The 14511-nt window shown below is 40.5% G+C and overlaps 1 protein-coding gene across 1 annotated transcript; it reads left to right on the top strand.

The window, feature by feature from the left end:
- LOC120056612 (DNA polymerase delta subunit 3-like) lies at positions 1 to 12686 on the top strand. The gene is made up of 12 exons (XM_039004811.1): positions 1 to 110; positions 601 to 656; positions 764 to 863; positions 1046 to 1085; positions 8108 to 8240; positions 8364 to 8610; positions 8706 to 8778; positions 10502 to 10652; positions 10874 to 10983; positions 11101 to 11201; positions 11330 to 11408; positions 12073 to 12686. Exons 1-12 carry the CDS (start codon positions 54 to 56, stop codon positions 12261 to 12263), a joined length of 1338 nt encoding a protein of 445 aa, XP_038860739.1. The 5' UTR covers positions 1 to 53; the 3' UTR covers positions 12264 to 12686.
- The last annotated feature ends 1825 nt before the right edge of the window (positions 12687 to 14511 follow it).

The raw sequence follows: 14511 nt of genomic DNA, 5'->3' as shown, positions 1-14511 counted from the left end.
AACAGAAACTGAGGTAGAAGAGCTATCGACCTGTTAGCTACATACATTGCACAATGGATGACCTTTACTTGGATAATATTGATGAATTTGTCAACGACCAGAATAAAATCGTAAGTCACCTAGTTAACTAATATATCTCGATCTATCCACCTACTGTTAGCTTGCTGCTGGGGCCAATAAAAGTTAACTACAGTAGCTATCTGACTGTGCTCAGGCTAGCTAGCTAACTTTAGCCATCACTCGCCCAGCTTGAATGGTGCAGTGGCTTTGGACAGCATCATCAGGCCCCACATTTTGAGACTAGCTAACTAGCTACAGTTGGTTGAATTGGGGAAGGTTGGCGCTGCAATCCTAGAAGATAGGAATACACCAGAGCTTGCAAAGTTGTCAGGGTTAAATACATTGTTGTGATGTAAATTACGTCGTTAGGTACTGTAGTTAGTTATGCATCCCTAATCTCTCGTGGACAGACAACGTTAGCTGCGTAAACATCTGACCAAGTACGCAATACTTTAGTTCTGGGTTAACCGAGTTTAATGCATCCCGGCCACATCTATGTTGACAACAGACTGTTGTGTTCGCTTGTGTGTGTTCAAACAGGTGACCTACAAATGGCTGAGTCTCACCCTTGGGGTCCATGTCAACCTAGCCAAACAGTGAGTAACGTTATCCAGAACCACCAACATGCCTTCCAACGTTTTGTTGTGTTTAAACCACCACCTGTAAATGAGTCTATGGGTCCATCACAATGTGTCTATTTCAGAATGCTCTACCATTACTTGGATCAAAAGAGGAAAGAAGGCTCTGCTCGGCTCCATGCTACCTACCTTGTGTCTGGCAAGTTTGTTGAGAATGGTACCACGGTAAGAGAACAAGCCAAAATGCCAATTTTTATGAACAATGCACACAACTGCTCACCATGCCCTTTCAGAATGACATACAGCAGTGAGCCTATTTGGACTTAGGATTCTTGCTTTGTTTTAGTTCCAGTGTTTTACGCAGGGCTTAGGTCTTTTCAATGTTTTTTTGAATGCTTTCTTTTCAGAGTCACAAGGTGTCAGTAGTGCGAGAGGATCAGCTGGAGGGTAAGTTGTAAGGATTTAACAATTCACCGATATGCATCGATACCGTTTCAAATGTTTAAGATATGAGTGCATCGGTCCCCTGGAGTCCAAACCGATCCTAATGAAGTATTCATTGGTCAGAAAATTGATTCAAAAGCTATGAAACATACTATTTTCTTTCTGCCTTATTCTGAAAATACCTAAAAATCTGTTGACTGAATTGATGTGTCCTCTCCTTCTGTAGCCTATCAAACCTTTATGCGTGTAACTGTGTATTGATCTACAAGTGCATTTGGTCATTTCTACATGAACAGGGTAAAGTTGTAATTTCCTGACAAGGACAGCAATCATTTTGCAAGTTCCAAATGATCAAAACCGTTAGCTTTTGAGACTGGGTGAAATCTAAAGCTGTGTTAGAATTTACATTTTTTTGTATTTATCCTTTTATTTTACATGGGATGACCTATTGACACCTAGGTATTTTTTTCTTCAAATGTGCCCTGTATGATACAACATGAATATACACATTATACACCCCCCTCAAAAAATACCAATTTTATATATACATACACACACGCGCACTAGAGGTCGACCGACTAATCGGAATGGACGATTAATTAGGGCCGATTTCTTGTTTTCATAACAATCGCCAATTATGGCCGATTTATATTGCAATCCACGAGGAGACTGCGTGGTAGGCTGACCACCTGTTACGCAAGTGCAGGCAGCAAGGAGGCATGTTAAGTTGCTAGCTAGCATTAAACTTATCTTTATAAAAAAACAATCAATCTTAACATAATCACTAGTTAACTACACATGGTTGATGATATTACTAGCTTCTCCTGCGCTGCATATAATCAATGTGGTGCCTGAAATTGTGTCACTTCTCTTGCGTTCAGTGTAAGCAGAGTCAGGGTATATGCAGCAGTTTGGGTCGCCTGGCTCGTTGCGTTCAGTGTAAGCAGAGTCAGGGTATTTGCAGAAGTTTGGGTCGCCTGGCTTGTTGCCAACTGTGAAGACCATTTCTTCCTAACAAAGACCGGAATTAATTTGCCGGAATTTTACATAATTATGACATAACATTGAAGGTTGTGCAATGTAACAGCAATATTTAGATTTAGGGTTGCCACCCGTTCGATAAAATACGGAACGGTTCCGTATTTCACTGAAAGAATAAACTTTTTTTCCCCCGAAATGATAGTTTCCGGATTTGACCATATTAATGACCTAAGGCTCGTATTTCTGTGTGTTTATTATAATTAAGTCTATGATTTTATATTTGATAGAGCAGTCTGACTGAGCGGTGGTAGGCAGCAGCAGGCTCGTAAGCATTTATTCAAACAGCACTTTCCTGCGTTTGCCAGCAGCTCTTCGCAATGCTTGAAGCACAGCGCTGTTTATGACTTTAAGTCTATCAACTCCCGAGATTAGGCTGGCAATACTATAGTGCCTATAAGAACATTCAATAGTCAAAGGTCTATGAAATACAAATGGTATAGAGAGAAATAGTCCTATAATAACTACAACCTAAAACTTCTTAACTGGGAATATTGAAGATTCATGTTAAAAGGAACCACCAGCTTTCATATGTTCTGAGCAAGGAACTTAAACATTAACTTTTTTACATGGCACATATTGCACTTTTACTTTCTTCTCCAACACTGGTTTTGCATTATTTAAATAAAATTGAACATGTTTCATTATTTATGAGACTAAATTTATTTTATTTCTGTTAAAATGAAAGTGTTCATTGTTCATTCAGTATTGTTGTAATTGTCATTATTACACACATAGATATCTATCTATATAAAAATCAACCGATTTAATCGGTATCGGCTTTTTTTTTGGTCCTCCAATAATCGTTATTGGCTTTTTTTGGTCCTCCAATAATCGGTATCGGCGTTGAAAAATCATAATCTGTCGACCTCTAATATACACACACACACACATACAGTACCAGTCAAAAGTTTGGACACCTACTCGTTCAAGGGTTTTTATTTATTTCTACTATTTTCTACATTGTAGAATATTAGGGAAGACATCAACTGCTTCATGAGGTAGTCACCTGGAATGCATTTCAATTAACAGGTGTGCCTTGTTAAAAGTTAATTTGTGGAATTTCTGTCCTTTAATGCGTTTGAGCCAATCAGTTGTGTTGTGACAGATAGGGCTATCTTCTGTATACCAACCCTATTTGGTAAAAGACCAAGTCCATATTATTTCAAGAACGGCTCAAATAAGCAAAAATAAACGACAGTCCGTCATTACTTTAAGTCGCAAAGGTCAGTCAATCTGGAAAATTTCAAGAACTTTGAAAGTTTCTTCAAATGCAGTCTCAAAAACCATCAAGCGCTATTATGGAACTGGCTCTCAAGAGGACTGCCTCCAGGAAAGGAAGACCCAGAGTTACCTCTGCTGCAGAGGATACGTTCATTAGTTACCAGCCTCAGAAATCGGAAATAAACGGCACCCCAGATTGCAGCCTAAATAAATCTGATTTATTTAGAATTCAAGGCACACTTAACCAGCATGGCTACCACAGTATTCTGCAGCGATACACCATCCCATCTGGTTTGCTGTTAGTGGGACTATCATTTGTTTTTTCAATAGGAGGTGTGTAAGGGCTATTTGACCAAAGAAGGTGAGTGATGGTGTGCTGCATCAGATGACCTGGCCACCACAATCACCCAACCGCAAACCAATTGACATGGTTTGGGATGAGTAGGACCCCAGAGTGAAGGAAAAGCAGCCAACAAGTGCTCAGCATATGTGGGAAGCTTGTTGAGAGAATGCCAAGAGTGTGCAAAGCTTTCATCAAGGCAAAGGGTGGCTACTTTGAAGAATCTACAATATATCTTGATATAACACTTTTTTTTGTTACTACATGATTCCATATGTGTTTTCATAGTTTTGATGTCTTCGCTTTTATTCTACAATGTAGAAAATAGTTTTTAAAAAATAAAGAAAAACCCTTGAATGAGTAGGTGTCCAAACTTTTGACTGGTACTGTGTGTGTGTGTGTGTGTCTGTATAAACAGTCATGGGAATCACAGATAAAACATCACAAATCAACCAGAACAATAGTTACATTCCTCCCCAAATAAGTCCCCAGTCAAAGCTTTAAATTGCCTGAATGGCACCAGAACATCAACATGAAATCTATTTTGAATTTTGTTCCAGGAATACGGTGCATTAAAACTAAAAGTAGACTTACATAGTCGGAGACCCTAGGAACCTCGAGTTAACCAATCGTGTGAACGGGTTAAGCAACTCCCATACATATACTTCAGCAGCATAGTTCGTTAAGCTGGACGTTTATGAAGTAGGGCCTTCTAAACAATGTAGAGATTGGCTGGCCTGCTAAAGACCCGTCAATCTTTTGATACAGGATGCAGTGGTGAGTATCAAAAAAGGGCATCCAGGGCCTCCCGGGTGGCGCAGTGGTCTAGGGCACTGCATCGCAGCGCTAGCTGTGCCACCAGAGTCTCTGGGTTCGCGCCCAGGCTCTGTCGCAGCCGGCCGCGACCGGGGGGTCCGTGGGGCGACGCACAATTGGCTTAGCGTCGTCCGGGTTAGGGAGGGTTTGGCCGGTAGGGATATCCTTGTCTCATCGCGCTCCAGCGACTCCTGTGGCGGGCCGGGTGCAGTGCGCGCTAACCAAGGGGGGCGGGTGCACGGTGTTTCCTCCGACACATTGGTGCGGCTGGCTTCCGGGTTGGAGGCGCGCTGTGTTAAGAAGCAGTGCGGCTTGGTTGGGTTGTGCTTCGGAGGACGCATGACTTTCGACCTTCGTCTCTCCCGAGCCCGTACGGGAGTTGTAGCGATGAGACAAGATAGTAATTACTAGCGATTGGATACCACGAAAATTGGGGAGAAAAGGGGGTAAAATTTATAAAAAAAAAATAAAAAAAAAGGGGCATCCAAAGGTAACAGCTGCACTTTGATCAATAATATCACCATAATCAAGAACAGATAAAGATTGACTGAATAATCTGCTTCCTACTGCTTAGAGGCATTATCTGTTTAGGTAGAAAAAGACAACTTTAAATCTTGGCCTCTTAACCAGCTCATCTATATGTTTTTTATTTTTTAAACGTCAACTCCATATCAATCCAAATGAAAGGAGGTTGGTGGCACTTTAATTGGGGAGAACTGGCTCGTGGGTAATGGTTGGCGCGGAATCAGTGGAATGGTATCAAACACATGGTTTCCATGTGTTTGATGCCATTCCATCAGCTCCGTTCCAGCCATTATTATGAGTCGTCCTAAACTGATCCAAATGCCTAAGTATTTATATGCGGGAACAGGTGTGATTGGTGATCCATCTAATGAGTGAACATGTAGTTCATCTGAAACATTCTTATGAGAGTTTAAAAACATTTTGTTTTGCCCGTATTAAGCACAAGTTAAAATTGTCAAGGGATTCCTGCACAGCTATAAATTCTGACTAGTTTTGACACAGCCAGATCAACAGTCGGGGCAATGGCTTACATACTAGTATCATCTGCATATACAGTGCATTCTGAAAGTATTCAGACCTCTTGACTTTTTCCACATTTTGTTACATTACAGGCTTATTCAAAAATGTATTAAATAAATGTTTTTCCTTATCAATCTACACACACTACCCCATAATGACAAAGCAAAAACAGGTTTAGAATTTTGATAATTTATTAAATACTGAAATATCACATTTACATAACTTTTCAGACCCTTTACTCAGTACTTTGTTGAAGCACCTTTGGCAGCGATTACATCCTCAAGTCTCCTTGGGTATGACGCTATAAGCTTGGCACACCTGTATTTGGGGAGTTTATCCCCTGCTTCTCTGCAGAGCCTCTCGAGCTCTGTCAGGTTGGGTGGGGAGTGTTGCTGCACAGCTATTTTCAGGTCTCTACAGAGATATTTGATCGGGTTCAAGTCTAGGCTCTGGCTGGGCCACTCAAGGACATTCAGAGACTTGTCCCGAAGCCACTCCTGCATTGTTTTGGCTGTGTGCTTAGGGTCGTTATCCTGTTGGAAGGTGAACCTTCACCCAAGTCTGCGGTCCTGAGCGCTCTGGAGCAGGTATTCATCAAGGATCTCTGTTATTTTCTCCGTTCATCTTTGCCTTGATCCTGACTAGTCTCCCAGTCCCTGCCGTTGAATAACATCCCCACAGCATGATGCTGCCACCACCATGCTTCACCGTAGGGATGGTGCTAGGTTTCCTCCAGACGTGACGCTTGGCATTCAGGCCAAAGAGTTCAATCTTGGTTTCATCAGACCAGAGAATCTTGTTTCTCATGGTCTGAGAGTCCTTTAGGTGCCTTTTGGCAAACTCCAAGCGGGCTGTCATGTGACTTGTACTGCGGGCGTAGCTTCTGTCTTGCCACTCTACAATAAAGGTGTGATAGGTGGAGTGCAGCAGAGATGATTGCCCTTCCGGAAGGTTCTCCCATCTCCACAGAGGAACTCTGGAGCTCTATCAGAGTGACCATCGGGTTCTTGGTCACCTCCCTGACCAAGGCTCTTCTCCTTCGATTCCTCAGTTTGGCCGGTCGGCCAGCTCTAGGAAGAGTCTTGATTGTTCCAAACTTCTTCCATTTAAGAATGATGAAGGCCACTGTGTTCTTGGGGACCTTCAGTGCTGCAGAAATGTTTTTTTACCCTTCCCCAGATCTGTGCCTCGAAAAGCTAAATCAAACCAGATTGTTTGAAACTATCAGTATCGTATCAGTGCCTTCAAAGGTATTTACACTCCTTGTCTTTTTCCACATTTTGTGTTACAGCCTGAATTTAAAATGTATTAATTTGTGATTTTATTTTTTTGTCTCAGTTCTACACACAATACCCCATAGTGTCAAAGTGGAATTATGTTTTTTGTTATTTTGATAAATTAATGACAAATAAAGCTGAACTGTCTTCAGTCAATAAGTATTCAACCCCTTTTGTTATAGCAGGAGTAAACATGTGCATAATAAGATTCATTGACTCACTCTTTGTGCAATAATAGTCTTTAACATTGAACGACTACCTCATCTCTGTACCCCACACATACAATTAGGTCCCTCAGTCGAGCAGTGAATATCAAACACTGATTCAACCGCAAAGACCAGGGAGGTTGTCCAATGCCTCACAAAGAAGGGCACCTATTGGCAGCTGGGTAGAAGTAAAAAATTTTTTTTTTAAATAAATTTAAAAAAAGCAGTGGATGGTGTATCTACAAAGATACAGGTGAAAAGAAAACACTTGGGAATTTCACCATGAGGCCAATGGTGACTTTAGAACAGTTACAGAGTATAATGGCTGTTATAGGAGAAAACTGAGGATGGATCAACATTGTAGTTACTTCACAATACTAACCTAATTGTCAGACTGAAAACAAGGAAGGCTGTACAGAATAAAAAGTAATACTGCAAAAAAATGTGGCAAAGCAATTCACTTTTATTTCCCTGAATAGAAAGTGTTATGTTTGGGGCAAATACAACACATTACACAGTACCACTCTTCATATTTTCAAGCGTAGTGGTGGCTGCATCATGTTATGGGTATGCTTGTAATCGTTAAGGACTGGGGAGTTTTTCCAGGATAAAAAATAAACGGAATGGAGCTAAGCACAGGCAAAATCCTTGAGGAAAACCTGGTTCAGTCTGCTTTCCACCAGACACCGGGAGATTTAATTCACCTTTCAGCAGGACAATAACCTAAAACAGATGGCCAAATCTACACTGGAGTTGCTTACCAAGAAGGGAATGTCTAAATGTTTTCACTTTGTCATTATGGGGTATTTTGTGTAGATGTGTGGGGGGAAAATATATTTAATCCATTTTGAATTCGAGCTGTAACACAAATGTGGAATAAGTCAAGGTAGGAATACATTCTGAAGGCATATCTACAATGGATGTGTATGGAATTGCGCTTGAAAGGAAAGATTCACCTAACTTACTAGGGATCTGTTCACCTGCCTCATTTCCTGACTTGATATGGTGTTTCCTTCTCATCAAGATGAATATGAAGTGTTCTGAAATTGTCACCAAAACATAATCTGTCGTCCTTTGTAGATGCGAAGTCAAAGATGAGCCTGACGGTCAGCGTACACGTGTACAGTGTTCAGAAGGCTGTGCTGAAAGACAGTGGTCCTCTGTACAGTGCTGATTATGACGCTGTGAAAGAGAATCTAAGAAATTGCAGCAGGTACATCGTCTTTACATTTTAAACTACACTTAAAGTGGAAATAATAGATTTGAGAAATTTTGGTGAAATATTCAAAGGTTTAGTGACCTAGGCTATTTATCAGGACATAATATCTATTTGCAGGTACAGTGCAATTCGTTGTGCTGATGCGGTGCCTAGGTCCTCGGCAGAGGTGCAGCAGGCCTGTGAGACGACACAGGCCCCACCACCAGAGACGGAGCAAATCAAAGCAAACCATTCTAATCTGGCCTCTAAACCCACCCCCAAGCAGCCCAAAGGCATTATGGGAATGTTTGCAACCAAGAATGTCTCCCAGAATCAAGATTCGAGCAAAGAGATTAAATTGGAGCAGAAAGAGGATGCACCTGTGGTATGTGTTTGTGTTTCTTTGGTTAGTGTGTACATGTGCTCAGAATTGCAAGACGTAATGTTAACTTGCGATGTCACATTTGTTTGCTGTTGTAGGTTGCGACCTCCAAAACTAAACCTGCTGCGAAGACAAATCCTGTGAGTAACTTCTTTGCGAAACAAGCAGCCAGTAAGTATTTCAACAATCCCATATCACATACAGTGGGGCAAAAAAGTATTTAGTCAGCCACCAATTGTGCAAGTTCTCCCACTTAAAAAGATGAGAGAGGCCTGTAATTTTCATCATAGGTACACTTCAACTATGACAGACAAAATGAGGGGGGGAAATCCAGAAAATCACATTGTAGGATTTTTAATGAATTTATTTGCAAATTATGGTGGAAAATAAGTATTTGGTCACCTACAAACAAGCAAGATTTCTGGCTCTCACAGACCTGTAACTTCTTCTTTAAGAGGCTCCTCTGTCTTCCACTCGTTACCTTTATTAATGGCACCTGTTTGAACTTGTTATCAGTATAAAAGACACCTGTCCACAAACTCAAACAGTCACACTCCAAACTCCACTATGGCCAAGACCAAAGAGCTGTCAAAGGACACCAGAAACAAAATTGTAGACCTGCACCAGGCTGGGAAGACTGAATCTGCAATAGGTAAGCAGCTTGGTTTGAAGAAATCAACTGTGGGAGCAATTATTAGGAAATGGAAGACATACAAGACCACTGATAATCTCCCTCGATCTGGGGCTCCACGCAAGATCTTACCCCGTGGGGTCAAAATGATCACAAGAACGGTGAGCAAAAATCCCAGAACCACACGGGGGGGACCTAGTGAATGACCTGCAGAGAGCTGGGACCAAAGTAACAAAGCCTACCATCAGTAACACACTACGCCGCCAGGGACTCAAATCCTGCAGTGCCAGACGTGTCCCCCTGCTTAAGCCAGTACATGTCCAGGCCCGTCTGAAGTTTGCTAGAGAGCATTTGGATGATCCAGAAGAAGATTGGGAGAATGTCATATGGTCAGATGAAACCAACATAGAACTTTTTGGTAAAAACTCAACTCGTCGTGTTTGGAGGACAAAGAATTCTGAGTTGCATCCAAAGAACACCATACCTACTGTGAAGCATGGGGGTGGAAACATCATGCTTTGGGGCTGTTTTTCTGCAAAGGGACCAGGACGACTGATCCGTGTAAAGGAAAGAATGAATGGGGCCATGTATCGTGAGATTTTGAGTGAAAACCTCCTTCCATCAGCAAGGGCATTGAAGATGAAAAGTGGCTGGGTCTTTCAGCATGACAATGATCCCAAACACACCGCCCGGGCAACGAAGGAGTGGCTTCGTAAGAAGCATTTCAAGGTCCTGGAGTGGCCTAGCCAGTCTCCAGATCTCAACCCCATAGAAAATCTTTGGAGGGAGTTGAAAGTCCGTGTTGCCCAGCAACAGCCCCAAAACATCACTGCGCTAGAGGAGATCTGCATGGAGGAATGGGCCAAAATACCAGCAACAGTGTGTGAAAACCTTGTGAAGACTTACAGAAAACGTTTGACCTCTGTCATTGCCAACAAAGGGTATATAACAAAGTATTGAGAAACTTTTGTTATTGACCAAATACTTATTTTCCACCATAATTTGCAAATAAATTCATAAAAAATCCTACAATGTGATTTTCTGGATTTTTTTTCTCATTCTGTCTGTCATAGTTGAAGTGTACCTATGATGAAAATTACAGGCCTCTCTCATATTTTTAAGTGGGAGAACTTGCACAATTGGTGGCTGACTAAATACTTTTTTGCCCCACTGTATATGGTGGATGTCTTTCTATAGTTTCACATGTAAATACTACTATTGTCCTTTAAATCTCTTAAGATAAATCCTGTATATCCACCACAGAAAAACCTGACAAATCCATCAAGGAAGAGGTAGAAATAGCCCAGACATCCTCCTCAGTGGATGAGAAGCCCTCAAGTCCACCTCCTAAAGCAGAGACTCCTGTCAAGGAGGAACTAGCAAAGGATGCTGTGGTTGAGAAAGATATTAGAAGGTGTGTGTTATTAAACCTGCTAGGAGTCCTTGTATGAATATACAACTTTTGTCCTAATAAAAGTAAAATGTGTACTTTAGCGATTTATAAAAGGTAGTATTTTTTGGGACACTATGGTTGTGTAGTATCTCAGAACAAAAACTTTTTTTTATCTTGTCTTTGTGGTCAACATTGACATTTTGAATGGAGTATGCTTTAACAGGATATTTTCCTCTCGATAGTAAGACCAAGCGTCTTGAACATTCGGATAGTGAAGAGGAGAAGAACGATAGTCAGAGGAAGAAGAGACGGAGGATAAAGAAGCCCGAGCCAGACAGTAGTGACGATGAGGGTAAGCCCAGCTGTAAAGGGAGGGGAAGCGTATTGCTCGGGCTCCCCTTGACATTCACACTGGACTTCATTATTCAATTGTTTCATGATTGAAAACAGAACTATTCTATTTTAACAGTTATTCCAGACTCTCCTCCACAGTTGCAAGAAAAGAGGGACCCATCACCAAGTCCTGAGATTCAAGTAAAGAAAGAACCAGTTGCTGTTTCACATTCAGATGTAAGCTTTCACATTTTACTGCTATTTTATTTGGGTACTAAACTGTTGACGTTGCAGGATATATAATTATCGTGTTTAATTTAGTTTTAATCACCAATTTATGACCGACTACCTGTCGATCCATGCAGGAGCTTTCAGCTTGTAAACGAAGGAAGAGGAGACGTGTCTTGAAATCGCGCACATTTGTGGATGACGAAGGATGCATTGGTAATTTATTGATTTGGGAGATTTGTTTCTATTCAACTTTTACATGAAAACATTTTTCTTAGGCCCAACTCCTCTGACATAAACATGAAGGTTATTTACAGTACCAGTCAGAAGTTTGGACACACCTACTCGTTCCAGGGTTTTTCTTTATTTTTACCATTTTCTACATCTATTTACCAAATAGGGCTATCTTCCGTTATACCCCCCTACCTTGTCACAACACAACTGATTGGCTCAAACGCATTAAGAAGGAAAGAAATTCCACAAATTAACTTTTAACAAGGCACACCTGTTAATTGAAATGCATTCCAGGTGACTACCTCATGAAGCTGGTTGAGAGAATGCCAAGAGTGCGCAAAGCTGTCATCAAGGCAAAGGGTGGCTACTTCGAAGAATCTCAAATATAAAATATATTTAGATTTGTTTTAACACTTTTTTGGTTAATACATGATTCCATATGTGTTATTTCATAGTTTTGATGTCTTCACTATTGTTCTACAATGTAGAAAATATGGAAACCCTTGAATGAGTAGGTGTGTCCAAACTTTTGACTGGTACTGTATATTCCCCAAAGTTACTAAATCCCTTCCTTATATGCAAAATAAAAAATATATTCTATAGGCTGTCTGATCTAAAAATCATTTAAATATTGTCTACGTTCCAGTGACTGAGAAAGGCTATGAGAGTGAATCCTACTCAGAGACTGAGGATGACTTTAAGACCAGTAAACCAACTCCGAAGAATCCAAAACCATCAACTGGCAAAAAAGAGGAGAAGAAAAGTAAGAAAGCTGCTGCGGCCTGTAATAAATCTACTAAGCAGGCTTCTATTATGGGATTCTTCCAGAAGAAATGACATACTCATGTTGTTGCGCTGAACACTGATAAGGAGCTTGAGGCCCAAGTGAAGAGAATCTAGACTGACACGTTTTCAAATGCTCAAGAGGATGGTTGGATGTTCCATCATTTGGCAACATTTGGTGGAATGCTGTACTACTCTTTTTTCCCCACTCTTTTTTATCACACTTTTCAATCAATTTCCACTTTACTGTATATGATTGAATAAATATATCCACTTGCATTGTGAAGTACCATCAGAGCTAATTTATCATTGCAGCATTTATATTTGTTTTTTACGTTTAGTTACAATTCTGCAAGTATTGAAGGGTTCATGCTGTGGTGAACCAGTACAAAACGAACATGTCTATGATGCTATTTTTGCTGGTAGAATATGTTCTTCAATGTTTGAACGTGTATATCCATTAAATCTATTTTCATATCTTGTGTTCTGTGCAATATGTTAAAGCCAAGTTGAACCGTGTTCAATATTCACAATATATGAACAATCACGTAACTGGTTGGTGTAGAAAATACAGGTGTGGCATTTCAGCTGTATTCTGTCTTAGCTTTGAGTAATAGGTTTGCTTCCTGTGGTTTTGACACGTCACTCAGGCTCTCAGATTGTGATTGATAGGAAATGGTCAGCCGCTGGCAAGGCTTGAATCTGGAAGCACACTTTGGAATCAAATGAAGTGTCTGATCCAGTGCCATAGCGGTGTTATTGATGCTGCATGGCTTACTACACCCGTTGGTGCAGGAGAATACCCTTTGACAGGCTGTATGTAGTCTGATCATTTATAAACCAACTGGCTGTAAGCAATTGAAACTGGCTCTCAGAAGTTCCCAGGATAAGCTTAAACAACGTTCATGTGCTTTGGGAATGTATGTTTGGATTAATTTAATACATTCAATGGAATCAACGTTTGCGCAGTACGGTAGTTGAGCTTTGACCGCCAGGAACAACATCTGAACTGACCCCAATCTTACTTTTGGTGCTCTGGATGCGTTTACACAGGTAGCCCAATTCTGATCTTTTGCCCAATTATTGGCAAAATGTCTGATCTGATTGGTCAAAGACGGCTATTTATTGGCAAATCAGCTTGTGTAAACACAGATTCTGAGTCACGAACATGAAGGTTCATGTGTCATTTTAGCAGCCAACATAATGAACGTCACATTTATAAAAGTAAATAATTAGTAAATAGGTAATTTTTTCATGAGTAAAAGGCAACTGTTAAGCAAACCCATGCAATGGAAACACAGGCCATGGATGGTCTAAACGTCACATTTATAAAAGTAAATAAGTTATTTTTTCATGAGTAAAAGGCAACTGTTAAGCAAACCCATGCAATGGAAACACAGGTCATGGATGGTCTAAACTGAGGCAGGGTTCCATCTCCGAGACTTGGCTATGCAATGAGGGGACATGATAAACGGTTTCCAGGTTTCTTCAAAGGTACGTTTGTGTGAGGGAGGACCTGGGTGATACATTTACTATCAAAAGCAGGCAGCTGGTTATAAATCTTTTGGAGGGGATGGGGCATGCAGGTATGTATTTTGGACTAATGAATTGTAGTTTGGTACATAAAACAATACTGTCAACATGTATACATCTAGACTGACAAAAACCTATCAAAGAAACAGAAACAATGAAAACGAAACAATGTCAAAACAAAGGAAACCAGGCAAATAAAAGTTGCAACACTTTGAAGGACTTGTTATTTGCAGATCTGAAGTTTCAGAGCCCAACAACAGCACAACATCAAATATACTCTATGGATAATTACCCGAGTCTAGAACGGGTGTCAAGCATACAGCCCAGCCCGCGTGTGGGTCCAATCCGGCCTGCTGGTGGTTTAAGTAAAAAAAAAAGTTTCAAAAAAGTATTCCTTAAAACTTAATTCAAGGAAAGAAAGAAATTAAGAGACAGTGTCAGCTATGTGTTAGTGAAAAGGAGGGACATAACTATTCTCAATAATTGTCTACTTCAGAATTGTTCACATTTTGTTGCGTTACAAAGTGGGTTTGAAATAGATTTAATTGTGTTTTTTTTTGGTTAATGATCTAAACAAAATACTCAATGTCGAAGTAAGAAGAAAATTCAAAAAATAGTGGTTTATAAGTATTCACCCCCTTTGTTTAGGCAAGCATAAATTAGTTCAAGGGTAAAAGTTGGTTTAACAAATCACATAATAAGTTACATGGATACCATGTGAAATAATATGGGTTGACATCATTTTTGAATAACTACCCATTCCTCTGTC

This window comes from Salvelinus namaycush, chromosome 12, assembly GCF_016432855.1.
Source record: "Salvelinus namaycush isolate Seneca chromosome 12, SaNama_1.0, whole genome shotgun sequence".
In the NCBI taxonomy this organism is placed as follows: domain Eukaryota; kingdom Metazoa; phylum Chordata; class Actinopteri; order Salmoniformes; family Salmonidae; genus Salvelinus; species Salvelinus namaycush.
The sequence above is the reverse complement of the archived record's forward strand: the minus strand, read 5'-3'. Positions and strand labels throughout refer to the sequence as shown.

Excerpts from the sequence above, each read along its gene's own strand:
- LOC120056612 (XM_039004811.1), top strand. The coding sequence starts at position 54 with ATGGATGACCTTTACTTGGATAATATTGATGAATTTGTCAACGACCAG. Across the intron at positions 10,984-11,100 it reads AGACAGTAGTGACGATGAGG|TTATTCCAGACTCTCCTCCA; the intron begins GTAAGCCCAGCT and ends CTATTTTAACAG. Across the intron at positions 11,202-11,329 it reads TTGCTGTTTCACATTCAGAT|GAGCTTTCAGCTTGTAAACG; the intron begins GTAAGCTTTCAC and ends CGATCCATGCAG.